General features: G+C 50.1%; 1 protein-coding gene across 1 annotated transcript; it reads left to right on the plus strand.

The window, feature by feature from the left end:
• The first annotated feature begins 1,439 nt into the window (after positions 1-1,439).
• On the plus strand, positions 1,440-11,915 carry MMP8 (matrix metallopeptidase 8). Its single transcript, XM_059418539.1, has 10 exons — positions 1,440-1,627; positions 3,597-3,841; positions 4,447-4,595; positions 4,678-4,803; positions 7,333-7,494; positions 7,839-7,956; positions 8,655-8,788; positions 9,313-9,466; positions 10,135-10,238; positions 10,395-11,915. Exons 1-10 carry the CDS (start codon positions 1,502-1,504, stop codon positions 10,493-10,495), a joined length of 1,419 nt encoding a protein of 472 aa, XP_059274522.1. The 5' UTR covers positions 1,440-1,501; the 3' UTR covers positions 10,496-11,915.
• Positions 11,916-14,900: the final 2,985 nt, after the last annotated feature.

Consider the following 14,900-nt stretch of genomic DNA (forward strand, 5'->3'; position numbering starts at 1 on the left):
AGACTCCTACAGCATTTTGTCTCAACTGCTATTATTTTTTTAAAGACTTTATTTATTTATTTATTTTACAGAGAGAGAGGGATCACAAGCAGGGGGAGTGGGAGAGGGAGAAGCAGACTCCCCGCTGAGCAGGGAGCCCGATGCAGGGCTCGATCCCAGGACCCTGAGACCACGAGCTGAGCCGAAGGCAGACACTTAACTACAGAGCCCCCAGGCGCCCTGAACCACTAACTTACCCCCAGGAATCTGGTCCTTATGACAGCACCTGGAGTGTTTTACGTTTTTAGAAAGCACGTGAGACACACCAGGAGGGACCTGAACTACTGACCGTAGCATCTCAAAGGCATCATTTACGTGCTAACACATGTCTGTGTCACACACGTTGAGGCACACATTTATACCCGAATCACCCGCCCTTGCAGAACATGTAAAGGTACAGAAGTGAGCACACGCGAAGACCATTCAGTGACATCATCTTGTGCACATAGTCAGATAAGGGGGACCAAGGCACAGGACTTTAAGCCCGCCCCCCGGTTCCTGACCAGGGCAGCCACCTGGTCTAAAAACCCTCTCCGTCGTGGGCCAGCTGGGTGCTCCGGTGGGAGAGCCTGATGGCTCCGGCTCGCCGAACACCACACTTGGGCTGAATCCTAACTGCCCCCTTCTTAACCTGTGACTCGCACAAGTTGTCTCCCTTCTCTGGAGGTGATTTCCCCTGCGGAATGCAGGAAGCCAGCATCCCAAGGCCGCGTGAGGTTATAACAGACGCACGGCATGTTATGTCCCGGACGTAGTAAGTACGTGGCGGATTGTTTATTACTGTCACCGTCCACATTGCCCTCCTCGTCCTTCCCATGGAGCGCCCAGCGCGCGGACTTCTCTCATCCACAGAGGCCAGAACTCCACCCCCAGCAGCTGCCCCGGGACGCCCACACCAACCCTGCTTGCCGACCCCCGACCCAGACGCGCTCTCCTCCCAACAAGGGTGGCTGTGTGCAGAGCCGCTCGACGGGGGCCCCCAGGTCCCAGACTAATGACGGCTCACCCGGCCATGCCCCTCCATGAACCAACACAGCCCCGGCGACGTCCCTGACTAGAAAACGGAAGCCACAGATAGCGGCTGACCGTCTCCTTCAGGAGTAACCCCCCGCGCCTTCTCCTAGACCACACAACTGTGCAAAAGTGAGTCTCTAACCAAAACCCCAAGAGCAAAGAATAGCAATTTGCGCTTATTCTTTCTGTTGAAAGCGACTCCCGCCCCCCCGCCCCCTGCCAGCCGGTTCTGAAGGACTAAATCACTGGAACGTTGCAACAGCCTCAGAGCGTAATTAACCTGTGTTGCTTCACATTCCCGATGGGGCAACTGTTGCAGATGCGGCTTTTATAAGGGACCAGAAGAGAGAGCAGTGACTGACCCACTATCTGGGGAGCTGGAAACACCCACAGTGGAGGGGACCCCTCCCGGAGGAAGGCCAGGAGGGCAGCGTTTGCAGAAAAGGCCATGATCCGTCTGAAGACGTTGCTTCTCCTGATCCTCCTGTCCGTGTGGCTCTCCCAGGCCTTCCCAGTCCCTGGGGGGTCCCCAGAAGAGGCGGACACACAAGAGATGGACACACAAGTCGTTCAGGTAAACAGGCTCTCCGGTGGGTCGGTCGTTGACATGCTGGTTCTCAGGCAACTGTGGCTTGTTTCTACTTTTTTTTTTTTTTTTTTTGAGAGAGAGATCACAAGTAGGCAGAGTAGCATGCAGAGAGAGAGGAGGAAGCAGGCTCCCTGCCGCGCAGAGAGCCTGATGAGGGGCTTGATCCCAGGATCCCAAGATCGTGACCCGAGCTGAAGGCAGAGGCTTAACTCACTGAGCCACCCAGGTGCCCCTTTTTTCTACTTTTTAATAAAATCAGCCTGAAAGAAGGTATGTGGATACTCTGTTTGAGCTCAAACATCTCATTTCTGGGACCTGGAGGGTTCCTAGCTGGAGAGCCATTGAGAAGGAATGGTTTTATTTTATTTTATTTCTTATTGTGTCATGTTAGTCACTGTACAGTACGTCATTCGTGTTTGATGTCGTGTTCCATGATTCACTGTCTGTGTGTAACCCCCAGTGCTCTGTGCCATCCATGCCCTCCTTAATACCCACCACCGGGCTCGCCCATCCCCCCACCCCCGCCCCTCCAAAACCCTCAGTCTGTTTCCTGGAGTCCGTAGTCTCTCATGCTTCGTCTCCCACTGCCCCCCCTACCCGCCCTTCGTTTTTCCCTTCCTCATCCTAGTGTCCTCCATGATATTCAAGAAGGAATGGTTTTAACTATAAAACTAAGTGGTTTTCTTTCTCACTCACCTAAGATTCTCCCCATCCGTTATATGCAACCTGGTTCCTCCATGTCTGGTGATTTCTGTACCGACTGTCTCTGCAGCCAGAAACCTCAGGGGAACCAGGGAACACGAGGATGGGCTTTTAGAAGGAACTTGAAGTCAGTTCCTGGCACGATGAGATTTCCTACACCAGATTCTGCTTCTAAATACAGGTTCATAAATGTTTATAAAGCAAAACCACTAGTTATTTTCCATCATTACACGAAAGTCAGGCCAAATTTTGAAGAAACACCAGGGAGTGCTGTCATGGATTTGCCATGTGTCCTTTCCTTGGCATTGCAGTTGTAGAAAAGCATTGTTCTTTTTGTTTTGTCCTTTCCTTCTTCCTTAAATACCTCTCACAGTGGGAATAGTAATAACCCCGGGGCCAACAGCGAGGGCTCCGTGAGTGCTGAACGTGTGTGGGGCGCCCCCCTGGGCACCTCGTCCCTCCTCCCTGCAACCCTGTGAGGAGCTAGTTCTATTCGCACTTGAGAGACCAAAGTGAATCTTCAGTCCTTTAAATGACGTGACCAAAAACCGTAGCCCAAGCCTCTGAGTCCCACAGGTGGGAAGAGCACAGAAGTCCTGTGTCACCTCCCTGGTGACAGGTGTTCCCAGGCTGCTTGGGGCGAGAGAGACCACTGACGTAGCCCCTTCCTCCCACCTCTGTGGCCTGAGCAGCGTGGCCCCTTGCAGAGGTGGCGGGTGGGGAAAAGGCTAGTGTCCACGAGGGCGCCACTCTTCCTGAGACACCATCAGTTCTCATTTGGGAAGCCTCGGGGACAGTGGGGACCCACATTGTCACCTTGGCAGTTTCCCTATCTGGGCACGCCCGGGTCTTAGGAGGATGAAACGTTCTCTACTGGAGCAGGAAGATGGTTAAAAGAGAACCCACTTAGTGCAGTTAACACCCCAGACTTCCGCACGCACCAGCGCCCCTTGTTCCTTGTCACGAGGAGCCAGGCTCCTGCCTGCGCACCAGTGCTCCGCGTGAGGACATGGGCCTCGTCCCTTATGAAATACCTGCTTTTGTGTATCAACACTAACCGGAACACTGAGCGGAAGGGCTGTCCTGTCTCGTTGTCCCTGCTCTCTAAGAGTGGCCCCCGAATCCGTGCTGCCGCCCTCCCGCGGGTCATTAGCCAGTTAGGAGTCCACGGCGATGCAGAGAACGTGTGGGATGCCCGGGGAGTGGGCAGCGGCACCCCAGCAGGGCCTCTTCCGTGTCTGTCTGTGCCCAGGATTACCTAGAAAAGTTCTACCAGTTACCGAGGAGAGGACTACGGTCGCAGAGGCAGAACAGCCCTAGCGTGATCATTGAGAAGCTCAAAGAGATGCAGCGCTTCTTCGGGCTGAGCGAGACGGGGAAGCCGGACCAGCAGACGCTGGCGGTGATGCGGAAACCTCGCTGCGGGGTTCCCGACAGTGGGGACTTCATGGTGACCCCTGGAAACCCCAAGTGGGAACAAACCAACCTGACCTACAGGTGAACATTCGAGCCCAGAGCCCGACAGGGGTGTTTGTCAAGGCTTTGTGACGGGCCGGGCGCTGTCCTAGGATGCGGGATACATGGGAGACAGGTGTCCCTGCCCGGGAGGCCAGAGCTGGTGTGAAGGAGCAAAGACCCCACCGGCTCTCCACTCCCCGCACAGCCCCAGCAGTCTCAAGACAACAGGGCAACATTAGGCGGTCTCTCTATGAACCCCACTGAGGACCCCACACAGCCTCATTCGTTGCTGGGCAGACCAACCCCAGTTCCGTGCCTCCTGATCACAGCAATGGTACCCAGGATTGGTTCAGTACTGTGGTTTGCCGAGATCTGGGCTGAATACTTAGCATGTCCATAATCCCCTCAACCCCTCTACGAGCTACTATTCATGATGCTCTTAGGAATAAAGACACTGAGTTTAAAGATCAGGAATGACCTGTCCAGAGGCAGGTCTATCTGCAGCCCCGACTCCCGTCCCCCTCCCACCCCAGACCCTCCCCACGGCTGGTTCGTCACATACACCGCTCCCTCCCAGAGGGAGCACCATGGTCTGCTGGCAGCCTCTAAACCATGAGTCCTGCTCCCATCTTCTCATTTTTAAGGATTATTAAGTACACCACACAGTTGTCAGAGGCCGATGTGGAGGAGTCTATTAAGAAAGCCTTTCAAGTGTGGAGCAATGCGTCACCCCTGACCTTCACCAAGACCTCGCAGGGAGAAGCAGACATCAAGATCACTTTTGTCCAAGGAGGTAGGCTTGTTGTGCTCAGATTGGCCCTCCTGGCTAACCTGGGACCCTGCCGGGGTTAGCAAAACAAACTGTCTTGTTTCAGATCATGGCGACAATTCTCCATTTGATGGACCCAATGGGATCCTGGCTCACGCCTTCCAGCCGGGCCAAGGTGTTGGAGGAGACGCGCACTTCGATGAAGATGAAATATGGACCATGAATTCCAGCAGTAAGTTAACCAGGATGGGGTCAACATGCAGCTCCTGACCAAGCTTCCTCCCACCAGAAGCCCCTCTTGTGCGTGTGCGTGCACACACACACACACACACACACACACACACGCCTGAGTTACTGTAACCTTTCACACTCACGCGGGCTGATCGTTCTAAATTTTTGAGATCTCATGATGCTAAGTAAATTTAGGTTTTAAAAAAGCCCTAAGGCTAATTATTTACCTTGCTTTCCTAGGACAGGCATCGAAAAGCTATAGACCGTGGCTAAACCCCGCCCTGTCCTGTTCGCATAAAGTTTTATTGAAACAGGGACACGCTTTCTTGTTTTTGTACCATCTATGGCTGTTCTCATGGTTCAACAGCAGAGCTAAGTACTTGCTATGGAAAGCACGCGGCTCACAGAACTAAAATGCTATCTAAACCCTCACAAGCTTGGGGGCCGCTGCTTCAGGACTTCTGTTTCTTTGTAATAATCTGAAATTTAATGATGTTTGGAGAAGGTCCTTATTTTGAAATCCAGAAACAACTGGGTTCATTGATAAAACTACCCCACTCAGAAAACAGCCACCCTATTTTTTGTTGAGCTGTTTCATTTCATGGAGCTCATTTTTGGTGGTTATTCCTATGGGACAAACCGCCCCTCTCAGGTGAAGACTGACCATGAGAAGAGTCAGACCACGTGAAGGAAGAACACGTTAGAAAATAGGAAAGAAACCTTGAATCTTTGCTTGGAATGTGCTCCTCCCTCCTTTTTCTCAGTCTGTGTTGTGAACGTTTGCCGGCCCGAGTCCCTGCGCTAGGCGTGGGATTAGCCAAAGATAAAGAACATTCTTCAGGACTTTGAATTCCTCTTGCCCGTCCCTCTGGTGCACGTGGTCATCCCCTCTTACCTGAACTAAGTGACCCAGATTCCCTGGCTGTTTACCTCCAGTTCTGCTCTAAGCTTTCCCAGCACCACAGCAGAATTTACACTGGGAGAGCCCGTGGTGGACCACATTACCCTCTGGTGTAAACTTCCAGTATTGTGTTTCTGGACCACGTAACATCTGGATGCCTTTCCTTGGCATCGAGGGCTCGTGGGAGTTGGTGGACTCGTCCTTCGTCCTGTCTTCCCGCTCCCTCTGCAGCAGCCACGCTGCGCACGCGCTGCTCCCACGTCACACCATGTGCCTCCCAACCACCCTCTGTCTGCTCACATGGCACCCCCAGACCTCCCTTCCGAAATCCCTCTCTGCCCTGCCCCACGCCACCCCTGTCTCGTGTTTCAGCCGGAAGTAAGGACTTTCTGCTCAGAATCCCAACAGCCTCTGTTTCTCTTTCTCGGCCGCTCTGCTCACTTTCCCGCGCCACTCGCGTCGTTGAGCTACAGCTCCCCTTCTAGACTGTGCATCAGGACCCACCCCACAAAGCCCATCACACCGTGCTCCAGCACTCAGAGAGACTTTTGAGATCTACTCAGAAATGCAAAAATGCAAGGATGTGAGGGTCAAGAAAGAACGTCTTGGGGCAGGGGTAGAATTTCAGCAGGCTAGCTGTCAGTAGGAAGCTGGGCGCTGTTGTCAGGGCACAGGTCTTGCCATCAACCTGGATTTGGCTTCAGCTTGACTGCTTACTGGTTGCAAGACCTCTAAGAACACACCCAAAATCTGTGGGCTTCAGTCCTTTACTGCAGAAATATTTCTAAATACTTGACACAAATGTGGCAAGGATTGAATCGTATCACACGGCCCTGCATGTCGAAAGTGCTCTTTTTTAAGAGGTGAGTGTGGAAGACAGGGCATGTTGTGTCTGCGGGACGGCCGGAGTGAAGAGTTCCCCTCTCACAGCAGGTCCTCAGGTGTCCGCCGGGCTAGTGAGGGGTCCTTGCTCTCGGCCAAGGAGCTTGGGCTCTGTCTGACCAAAGTGTGAGCCTTGGAAGTCGGGTTCCCAGCTGGGGAAGGCACTGTGCTCCTGGAAGCTAAAGCTGGGGGAAGGAGCAAGGGGGAAGGTGGAGGGTCCAACAAGGGGGAAGGTGGAGGGTCCCTGAAGCTGCAAGGAGAACTAGGAGTCTGGGAGGAGCTGATGCTGGTTGACAGGGGGTCAGGGAGGACAGGCAGGGCCGTCTGTATCTGGGGCTGGTCGTGACCCAGCAGGGCTCTTCTCTAACTGAAGGGTGAGGGCCTGGGGGGCTGAAGCGGGCGGCGGAGCCCCACAGGACGACGGAGCCCCCCGCCCCACCCAGTCCCTTCTCTTGGGCTCTGGTCCACACCCGTGCAATACCAGAGTCAGATCAAAGGCCATATTTGTATTTCTTACTTCTGAGCTCTGATGAGGAGCTTCCTGCACCCGAATCCCCAGCTCCTACCTTGAAGCGTCCAGCCTCCATCTCTTCAGGTGCCTGAAGGGGAAATGCGGGAGAGAGAGAGAGGCAGGGCAGGCGGTTTCTCCGGCTCCTCTGGGCCGGAAGCTGTGTTCCCCAAGGTCCTACTGTCCCCGCCCTTGCCCCCACATGGAGCCCCCACCCGCCACGCACGCTTGCGTTTCAGGTTACAATCTGTTCCTCGTCGCCGCCCATGAATTTGGCCACTCCTTGGGGCTCTCGCACTCCACGGACCCCGGAGCCTTGATGTACCCTAACTACGCCTTCCGCGACCCCAGCACCTACACCCTCCCTCAGGACGACATCAACGGCATCCAGGCCATCTACGGTGAGGTCCCTGCCGGAGCCCCGGGCACCCGGGGAGGCGCCGGTTTGTCTGGGCATCCTTGAGAAGAGGGACCGGATGAGGAGTTTGAAGTAGCACGTGGGGAGGGGGAGGCACGGAATTCGAACTATTTTACTTCACAACTGAACCTGGAGCATCTCTGAAAACCACCATTCCAGTTTAAGGTAACTTGAAGAGGGCCACGTGTAGGGTGGCTTTGATCCCCTGTGGGAGGGTCTGGCAGGCGTTCTCGTCCTGTGAAAACCCTCTGCTTCCTGAGGAGCATCCCACATACTCCAGCAGTCACACTGGACAGAAGCTGATAAAAAGCTCTTTTTTTTTTTAAGGTCCTTCAAACAACCCCATCCAACCCACTGGACCAAGCACGCCCACAGCCTGCGACCCCAGACTGACGTTTGATGCTATCACCACTCTCCGTGGAGAAATACTATTCTTCAAAGACAAGTATAAGATTGGACTGTTTCTTCCTTGGACTTAATTTGCCAGCGTGACTTAGAGCTGGCTCTAATTGGTCCCCGGGGGACACATCGCGTCTTTTCCTCCGGGTCCTGGGCTTCTGCAGCCCCTCCTGTGGGCTGTGCTTTCCGAGTAACTCGAAATGTCCTGGAAAATTAAAAAAAAAAAAAAAAAAACGCAAACACACGTAAACATTCAGATGTGGGTGAGAGCTTGGGGACCCGGGCGCCGGCTGCCCGTGGGTTTACCAGACACCGAAACCTCATCCACTCCCGCCCACATTCAGTCCAGGGAATGGGACTGAGCCCAGGATACGCTGGGGCAGGTCACCTCACGGGTTGGGGTTTTCAGTCTTCCACGGGCTGCTTAGTGATTGTGGGATCGGGGATGGATTTACTCTTTTGCCTTTGCTGGAAAACTCGAAAGAATCTCGGCATTCTGTAGGAACAAGAGCGAGCCTTGCCGGGGCGTGTCGGGGGGACAGGGCACATGTGATCCTAGAAGGTCACTCCTAGGAGCTCCCCTAAAGCCTGGGAAGCACCCCGGAGGTGAACAGCATCGCGTACGTTGGCCACGGTGCTAGAAACTGCCCCTGGGACGGGGTCCCACGGTCCCTGCAGTGTCGGCAGGGCGGGCGCACGCAGGGGTCTGGGGACGCTGCCCGCTCACAGCCTGTGCTCCGCTAGGTACTTCTGGAGGAGACACCCTCAGCTGAGAATAGTCGAACTCAACTTCATCTCCCTCTTCTGGCCGTCCCTGCCCGACGGCATACAGGCAGCCTATGAGAATGTGGATGAGGACCTTGTTTTCCTATTTAAAGGTAACTGCCTACAGTTTTCACCCTGTTTTCGTTGTCCCCGAAGCGAGGGGAGGATTTCTTTGGGGTCCCTTCCGGGCTGAGAGTAGCTGAGCCGATGAGAGCATGTCACCCCGGCTGGACTTGCTCAAGAGACCTGGGCTGGGTCGGGACCCGGCCACTCACTGCTCGGGGAGCTGGAGCAACTCTTCCCACCTCAGCCCTGCTTTCCCACCCCGTCCTACCCTCCTCGTCCCAGGTCTAACAGTGTCCGAGCCCCCACGGCTGTAACAGCATCTCTGCTTCAAAGGCTCATGACCTGACGGAGTCCCCAGCCGGGATGCCCTGTTCGTCAAGCTCAGAGTTGTTAGCGGGGGCTGGAGAACCACGAGGGCTGATATAGCCCGATGAACTCGACCACCTCGGTCTTTTCAAGACTCCTGTTCCATTGTTTCTGTGATGAATTTACACCAAGTCTAAGAAGTGATACCACATGATGTTGCAGAAGCAGAAAACTTTATCTAACGTGTGACCCGATTCGTTGGCAGGTGGCCAGTACTGGGCTCTGAATGGTTATGACATTGAGCAAGGTTATCCTAGGAACATCTCAGACTACGGCTTCCCAAGCAGCATCCGAGCGATCGATGCAGCTGTTTACTACAGGAGAAAAACCTACTTCTTCATAAATGACCAGATCTGGAGGTAAGGCAAACTGTTGTTTCCGTTGGACATTTGCCTGTTTACTGTCTACAGACCACTAACAAGCAGCCGTCTGAAGGTTCTAAAACCTGGGTGATCTCGAATAGGCATTCTTTCTCACAGAATGATCGATGTTGCCATGGCTTTGGAAAGTGTCATTTTTATAAAATTAAAAAGTCTTCACAATGGCATTGAAGATTCTATGTCAGGAAACAAATCAAACCTTGAAAAAGCCCCGGGAAGGGAGGCAAAGAAAGAAACTGATTCTTAGGAGATGAATTCTAACACACTCAAGAGAGCCCACAAAATGTGGGGGCCGCACTGGACTTGTTACCTCACTACTGGGGGTGGACAGGGGGTGAGAGGAAGAGAGGCTGACTCTGTACCCGTCGAGGAAATCTCAGAAGAGCAAACCCTTCTTTCAGAAAATAACATTATGCTAGCCATCAGAAGCCTGCTTCAGTGTTGATGCTACCCGCGTATTTTATAAACGGGATTTTGTACCCTTAGGTAGAGAAGTCCGCCATTCTTAGGCCCAGGACATAAGACATTATGAAGACCGAATGAGAAAATATGTGTGAGGACACTTCATAAAGTATACGTAATTTAAAGAAAACTGTTGTCGTCAGATACTTTACTGATTTTAAAACATGGGATTTTTTTTTCATCAGATATGATAACCAAAGACAATCCATGGAACCAGGTTATCCCAAAGCCATAGCAAGTATCTTTCCAGGAATAGAAACCAGAGTTGATGCAGTTTTCCAGCAGGATCGTAAGTAAAATAATGATGATGATGATGATGATGATGATAATAAATTTGTTTAAATTTTTAAAATAGCACATTTGCATTTAAATGTTATATTAGAAACAACTGAAAACATCTGAGATCTAAAAGCTAATTCAATACTTTTTTTTTTTTTTTTTACAGATGTCTTCCTTTTCTTCAGTGGACCAAGATATTACGCATTCAACCTTGATGCTCACAGGGTCATCAGGGTCGACAGAAGCCAGCGATGGCTGAACTGCTGAGAAAGCCAAAGCCACGTCACACCTGCTTGCACCCCCTTGCTGCCTGCAGAGGGAAAGCCCAGTTGTACAGCCATTTTCCTGTGTCCTGTTTATACTTTTCCTAACATATGTAATGCTGTTTGCTGTCGCTGTCCTCACTGAACCTGCCTTCTGGGAACATACATCTGGAGCACCCGTTGTCTCCAGGTTCCTCTGATTCCATCTTGAGAGGAGATGAAGCTTCCTTGTCACCTCAATATCCACTCTACCGGTACCACTTACCTGACTTCTGCAATGCTTGTGTATAACCTAAATCTCCTTTCCCTGCTGTATACTGTTCAGCACTGGGCTTTGGTGAAGTGTAGAGACCAGGAACAGCATGAACAGTGCCTCTTGCCTTTACTGAAAACGTAGTGTTATTCTCCACCCTCAGAAAAAATACTGTGGATCCGTGTTGTGCCTTGAATTGTGTCATCCCAGAAAGAGAGGCTGAAGTCAGTGGTAGGTACCTATGAGAAGACCTTATTCGGAACTAGGATCTTTGAAGGTAGCAATCAGGTAAAAGGAGGTCATGCAGGAGCAGGCTGGACATAAGGGCTGGGGTCCTCGCACGAGGAGGAGCCACGCAGACACGTAGCGGACAGAGATGCGCGAGCACAGAGACAGACCCACAAACGGCGCACCCACAAGCCGAGAATGGCCAGCAACCACCAGAAGCCAGGAGGAGGCAAGGAAGGATCCCTCCTTGGACCTTCAGAGCAAAGAATGTTATCCTCCACACAGCTTGGTCTTAGACGTGCAGCTTCCAGAACTGGGATCGAGCAAGCTGGGCGGGAGCCTGCGGTGCTTCCTTCCGGCAGTCCTGGGATATCTGACAGCTTAGTCAACAGGAAAGGACAAAGTTGAACCCTCTTGGAGGGTTTCTGTCACCTTCCCCAACAAGGAGAAAAAGGGGGGTACCACATTCTCTTCTGTCTCCGCCCTACTCTGTCCTTTTAGAGTCTAAGCAAGTGAGCTAGTGAATGGACCTGTCGCTCCTTATTTCTTCTTCTCCAGGGATACATGGGAGGGCACACTCTCCCCCAAGGAAGATTTACTGCACAGACAGAACAGCAGCAGGCACAGAATTCAGTGAACCCCATTACATTAAACTAAGCTGCGATGTATACCTTTGATAGTGGTTCTTTTCTGTCAAGAACTTTAGGGCTCTGGGACCATAATGACTAATCCAGATATCAAAAATCATTAAAATGTCATATTTGCAGTTGCTAAACTATAATGCAGCTTATTACTCATTAAGTAAGCGAATTGTAGAATATATGTATTACTAACACATTCTATTTCCTTTTTCTATTTTTAAGTCTCACAGATAATTTAGTAATTCAGTACCTTACTCTGGTTCAAAATTACTGGGTTGGAAATAAATATATTAAATGAGTAACTGGTGATCTATAATTTCTGAAGATGTTGCTGCCTAGTTCATATAAAGTAGAGAGACGAACGGCAAATTTCACTGTATTTGAAGTTCTTTGTTTTCTTGTCAGAATTATAACATTGACATTAACTTTTTAAAAACTATTTCCATTCACAAAATACTTTGGAAATACTCGATTTCCTTCACAGGTTCCCTCAAATATGTCAGCACATTTTCTTCTCAATTTATTTTATGAGATGAGAAAACAAACTTGGATATACTATCATTTCATTCATTCACTCATTCGTTTATTCAGTAATAACTCGTCACCTGCATGTCCCAGGTACTGTGCTGGGGAAAGTGAGAGAGAGAGAGAAGGCATTCATTGCATCAATGTAACAAGTGCAAACATTGGAGCCAAGTTCAGACTATGCTATTTTCTGAGACATCTTGTGTCCACTTTTACAGGCATGAAGAGGGGAGATTCAGAACACTGGCTAGTTATGCTAGGTTCTTGGCCCAAACCTCATCTATATACACATTGTTGAGATGAGAACCGAATTCATAGTATTTCTTTAACCATATTTCAGAGAGTCCTTGAAAGCGAACCACAATAAGAAGTGAAACAACTCAAAAATTACTCCTTTTTAAAAGTCCTCTTTGTGTAGTATTTTCTGGCTATTACACTGACATTTTATGTGAATACAAGAGCTCCAAGAATCTGAGCTCAGAACTTAAGTAATGAGATGACTTTTTACCTTGGGTTAAATTTCTTCAAAAGCAAAGCCAAACTCCAGACCTTGGTGTGGTTATTTTACTGGGGACACGTTCCCAGGAAGCAGGAGTGGGGCAGCGGGCAGAGTGAGTAAGAGGAGAAAAACCAACACAAGGGCGCTGTCGACGTTCTATGACGGGCGACAGAGGCTCAATGCCAGCTGGACCTCCTGAGAAGCCTACCCAACACCTTTCTCTGTTGAAATCTGGAAGGGATCAGAGGCTGGGTATTTGCCCATCCGTTCCCTCCTGCCTAGGGTGGGTCTAGGTAACGCTTGGGAAGAAAGCAGAAGGCATGCCAGAGAGATCTCCTGCATCTTGTTGATGGGAAGTTAAAATGTTGGGAAACTGGAGAAGTCTCTGGAGGATTTTAGCAGCCCAAGGAAGAAGACTTTAAGATACCAACACTGACCTCTGTTAACACTTTCTCCCCGCTCCTTTGTTGTGACAACACCCCAATTTCACTTGTGGTCGCGATACATCCAACGAATGGAATACATTCTGTGCCCCTGCTGGATGATGCGGCCAGTGTTTAATTTCTTGCCAAAATGCATACGCAGAGTATCCTGTGGGCTTCTGGAAAGACACTGGGAACTTGTTTACTCTGCCGTCCTCCTTCCTGGGGCCTGTAACACGGAGTCTCCAAACGTGTACAAAAAATCTTCTAATATGAGGGGCACCTGGGTGGCTCAGTGGGTTGAGCCGCTACCTTTGGCTCGGGTCATGATCTCAGAGTCCTGGGATCGAGTCCCACATCGGGCTCTCTGCTCAGCGGGGAGCCTGCTTCCCTCTCTCTCTCTGCCAGCCTCTCTACCTACCTGTGATCTCTCTCTGTCAAATAAATAAATAAAAATCTTTAAAAAAAAAATCTTCTAATATGAGAAACAGGCACCCAGAAAGAAACTTTGAAGAAATAGAGACATTTCTGGGACCAAAGCAAAATGTCAAGATACACTTAAAAATACTATACATTATCAAAAGATAGGGCATATTCTACATCCAAAAACCACTAACAAAATGCAAGAAAATAAATAAAACATTCAGAGAATTAGAAAGAACTCTTGGAAACTAAAAACACAACTGGGCTGGAAAATAATGTTGGCAGAAAGCAGTGAAAGAAATATTGGAGCACAGAGTTTCAATCAATGAGGTCCAAAAGATGTGCATTCCAGAAAAGGGAAGGGAAAATTGAGTGGGAAAAAATTATCAAAGAAATGACGGAGGAAATTTTTCTGGAAATTTTCATAGTGAAAGGGTCTGCTTACTGCCCAGCAACATTAATGGGAGAAGAAAAAGAAAACCACAAGAGACTTCAGTATGAAATTTCAGGATAGCTGCATAAAGAGAATATTTCCAACATTTTTCAGGAGAAAAAAATGAAGAATCAGAATAAAAGACTTCCCAGCAGCAGCACTAGATTCTAGAAAACCAGTAAGAGTGCCTCTAACATCCGAAAGAAAATTTACTTTGGTACACTCTCGATCAGGTGTCAGGATAGAATAAAGGGCATTCTTAAGCACAAGAAGATTGTGAAAACACTCATTTTTCTTGCACCCTTTCCAGCGCCCGCCCCCTCTCCCTTGGCTGTCTTCAAGTGTATTGGCTCTAATTGGCCAGACCTCCCAAAGTGCATCTCTGCCGAGCTACCTGCTTCCTATGGGCTCCCTCCGCACACCCCCTGTGCCATCCACATCCTATCCATTTCCTTCTTCAGGACCCACTGGAAGCCCCACCTAGCCGAGCCGCTGGGGCACGCCCATCTGCAGTGACCCCCTCTTTGGCTCTTCTCTGCTCTGGAATCTTCTGTGCACATTTTGCCATCCGTCTCGGTTTTGTCTGGTATTAATGTCTGTACGTGTCTGAATTTCCCAACAAGATGGGAACCACAACTCATTCACGCTTCGGTTTATGGTGACAGGCTGATAGCAGGTGCCCAGCAAACATGGGCTGTTTATCCTAGTTAATTATGGCAATCTGACTCCGGATTCAATTGTATTTTCATGATACCTTTCTAGCCAAGATATCCTGGCATTTCGTTCAAAAGAAAATTACTTTATAAACTCTCAAGAATGTCAAAGATAAGAAGAGCTCCAACTTTGCAAGGACAACAGTAACTTGGAGGCCGGCTCCCTACTATATTCAATTCAGTAATCAACAGGGATTGTGTTTCCTCAGAAACTGCAGATCATGATTGCAAAATCAAGTTAACCTAAGGGGAAAGGACTTATCCTGACACAC

The sequence above is a fragment of the Mustela nigripes genome, chromosome 1, assembly GCF_022355385.1.
Source record: "Mustela nigripes isolate SB6536 chromosome 1, MUSNIG.SB6536, whole genome shotgun sequence".
NCBI classification, from domain to species: Eukaryota; Metazoa; Chordata; class Mammalia; order Carnivora; family Mustelidae; genus Mustela; species Mustela nigripes.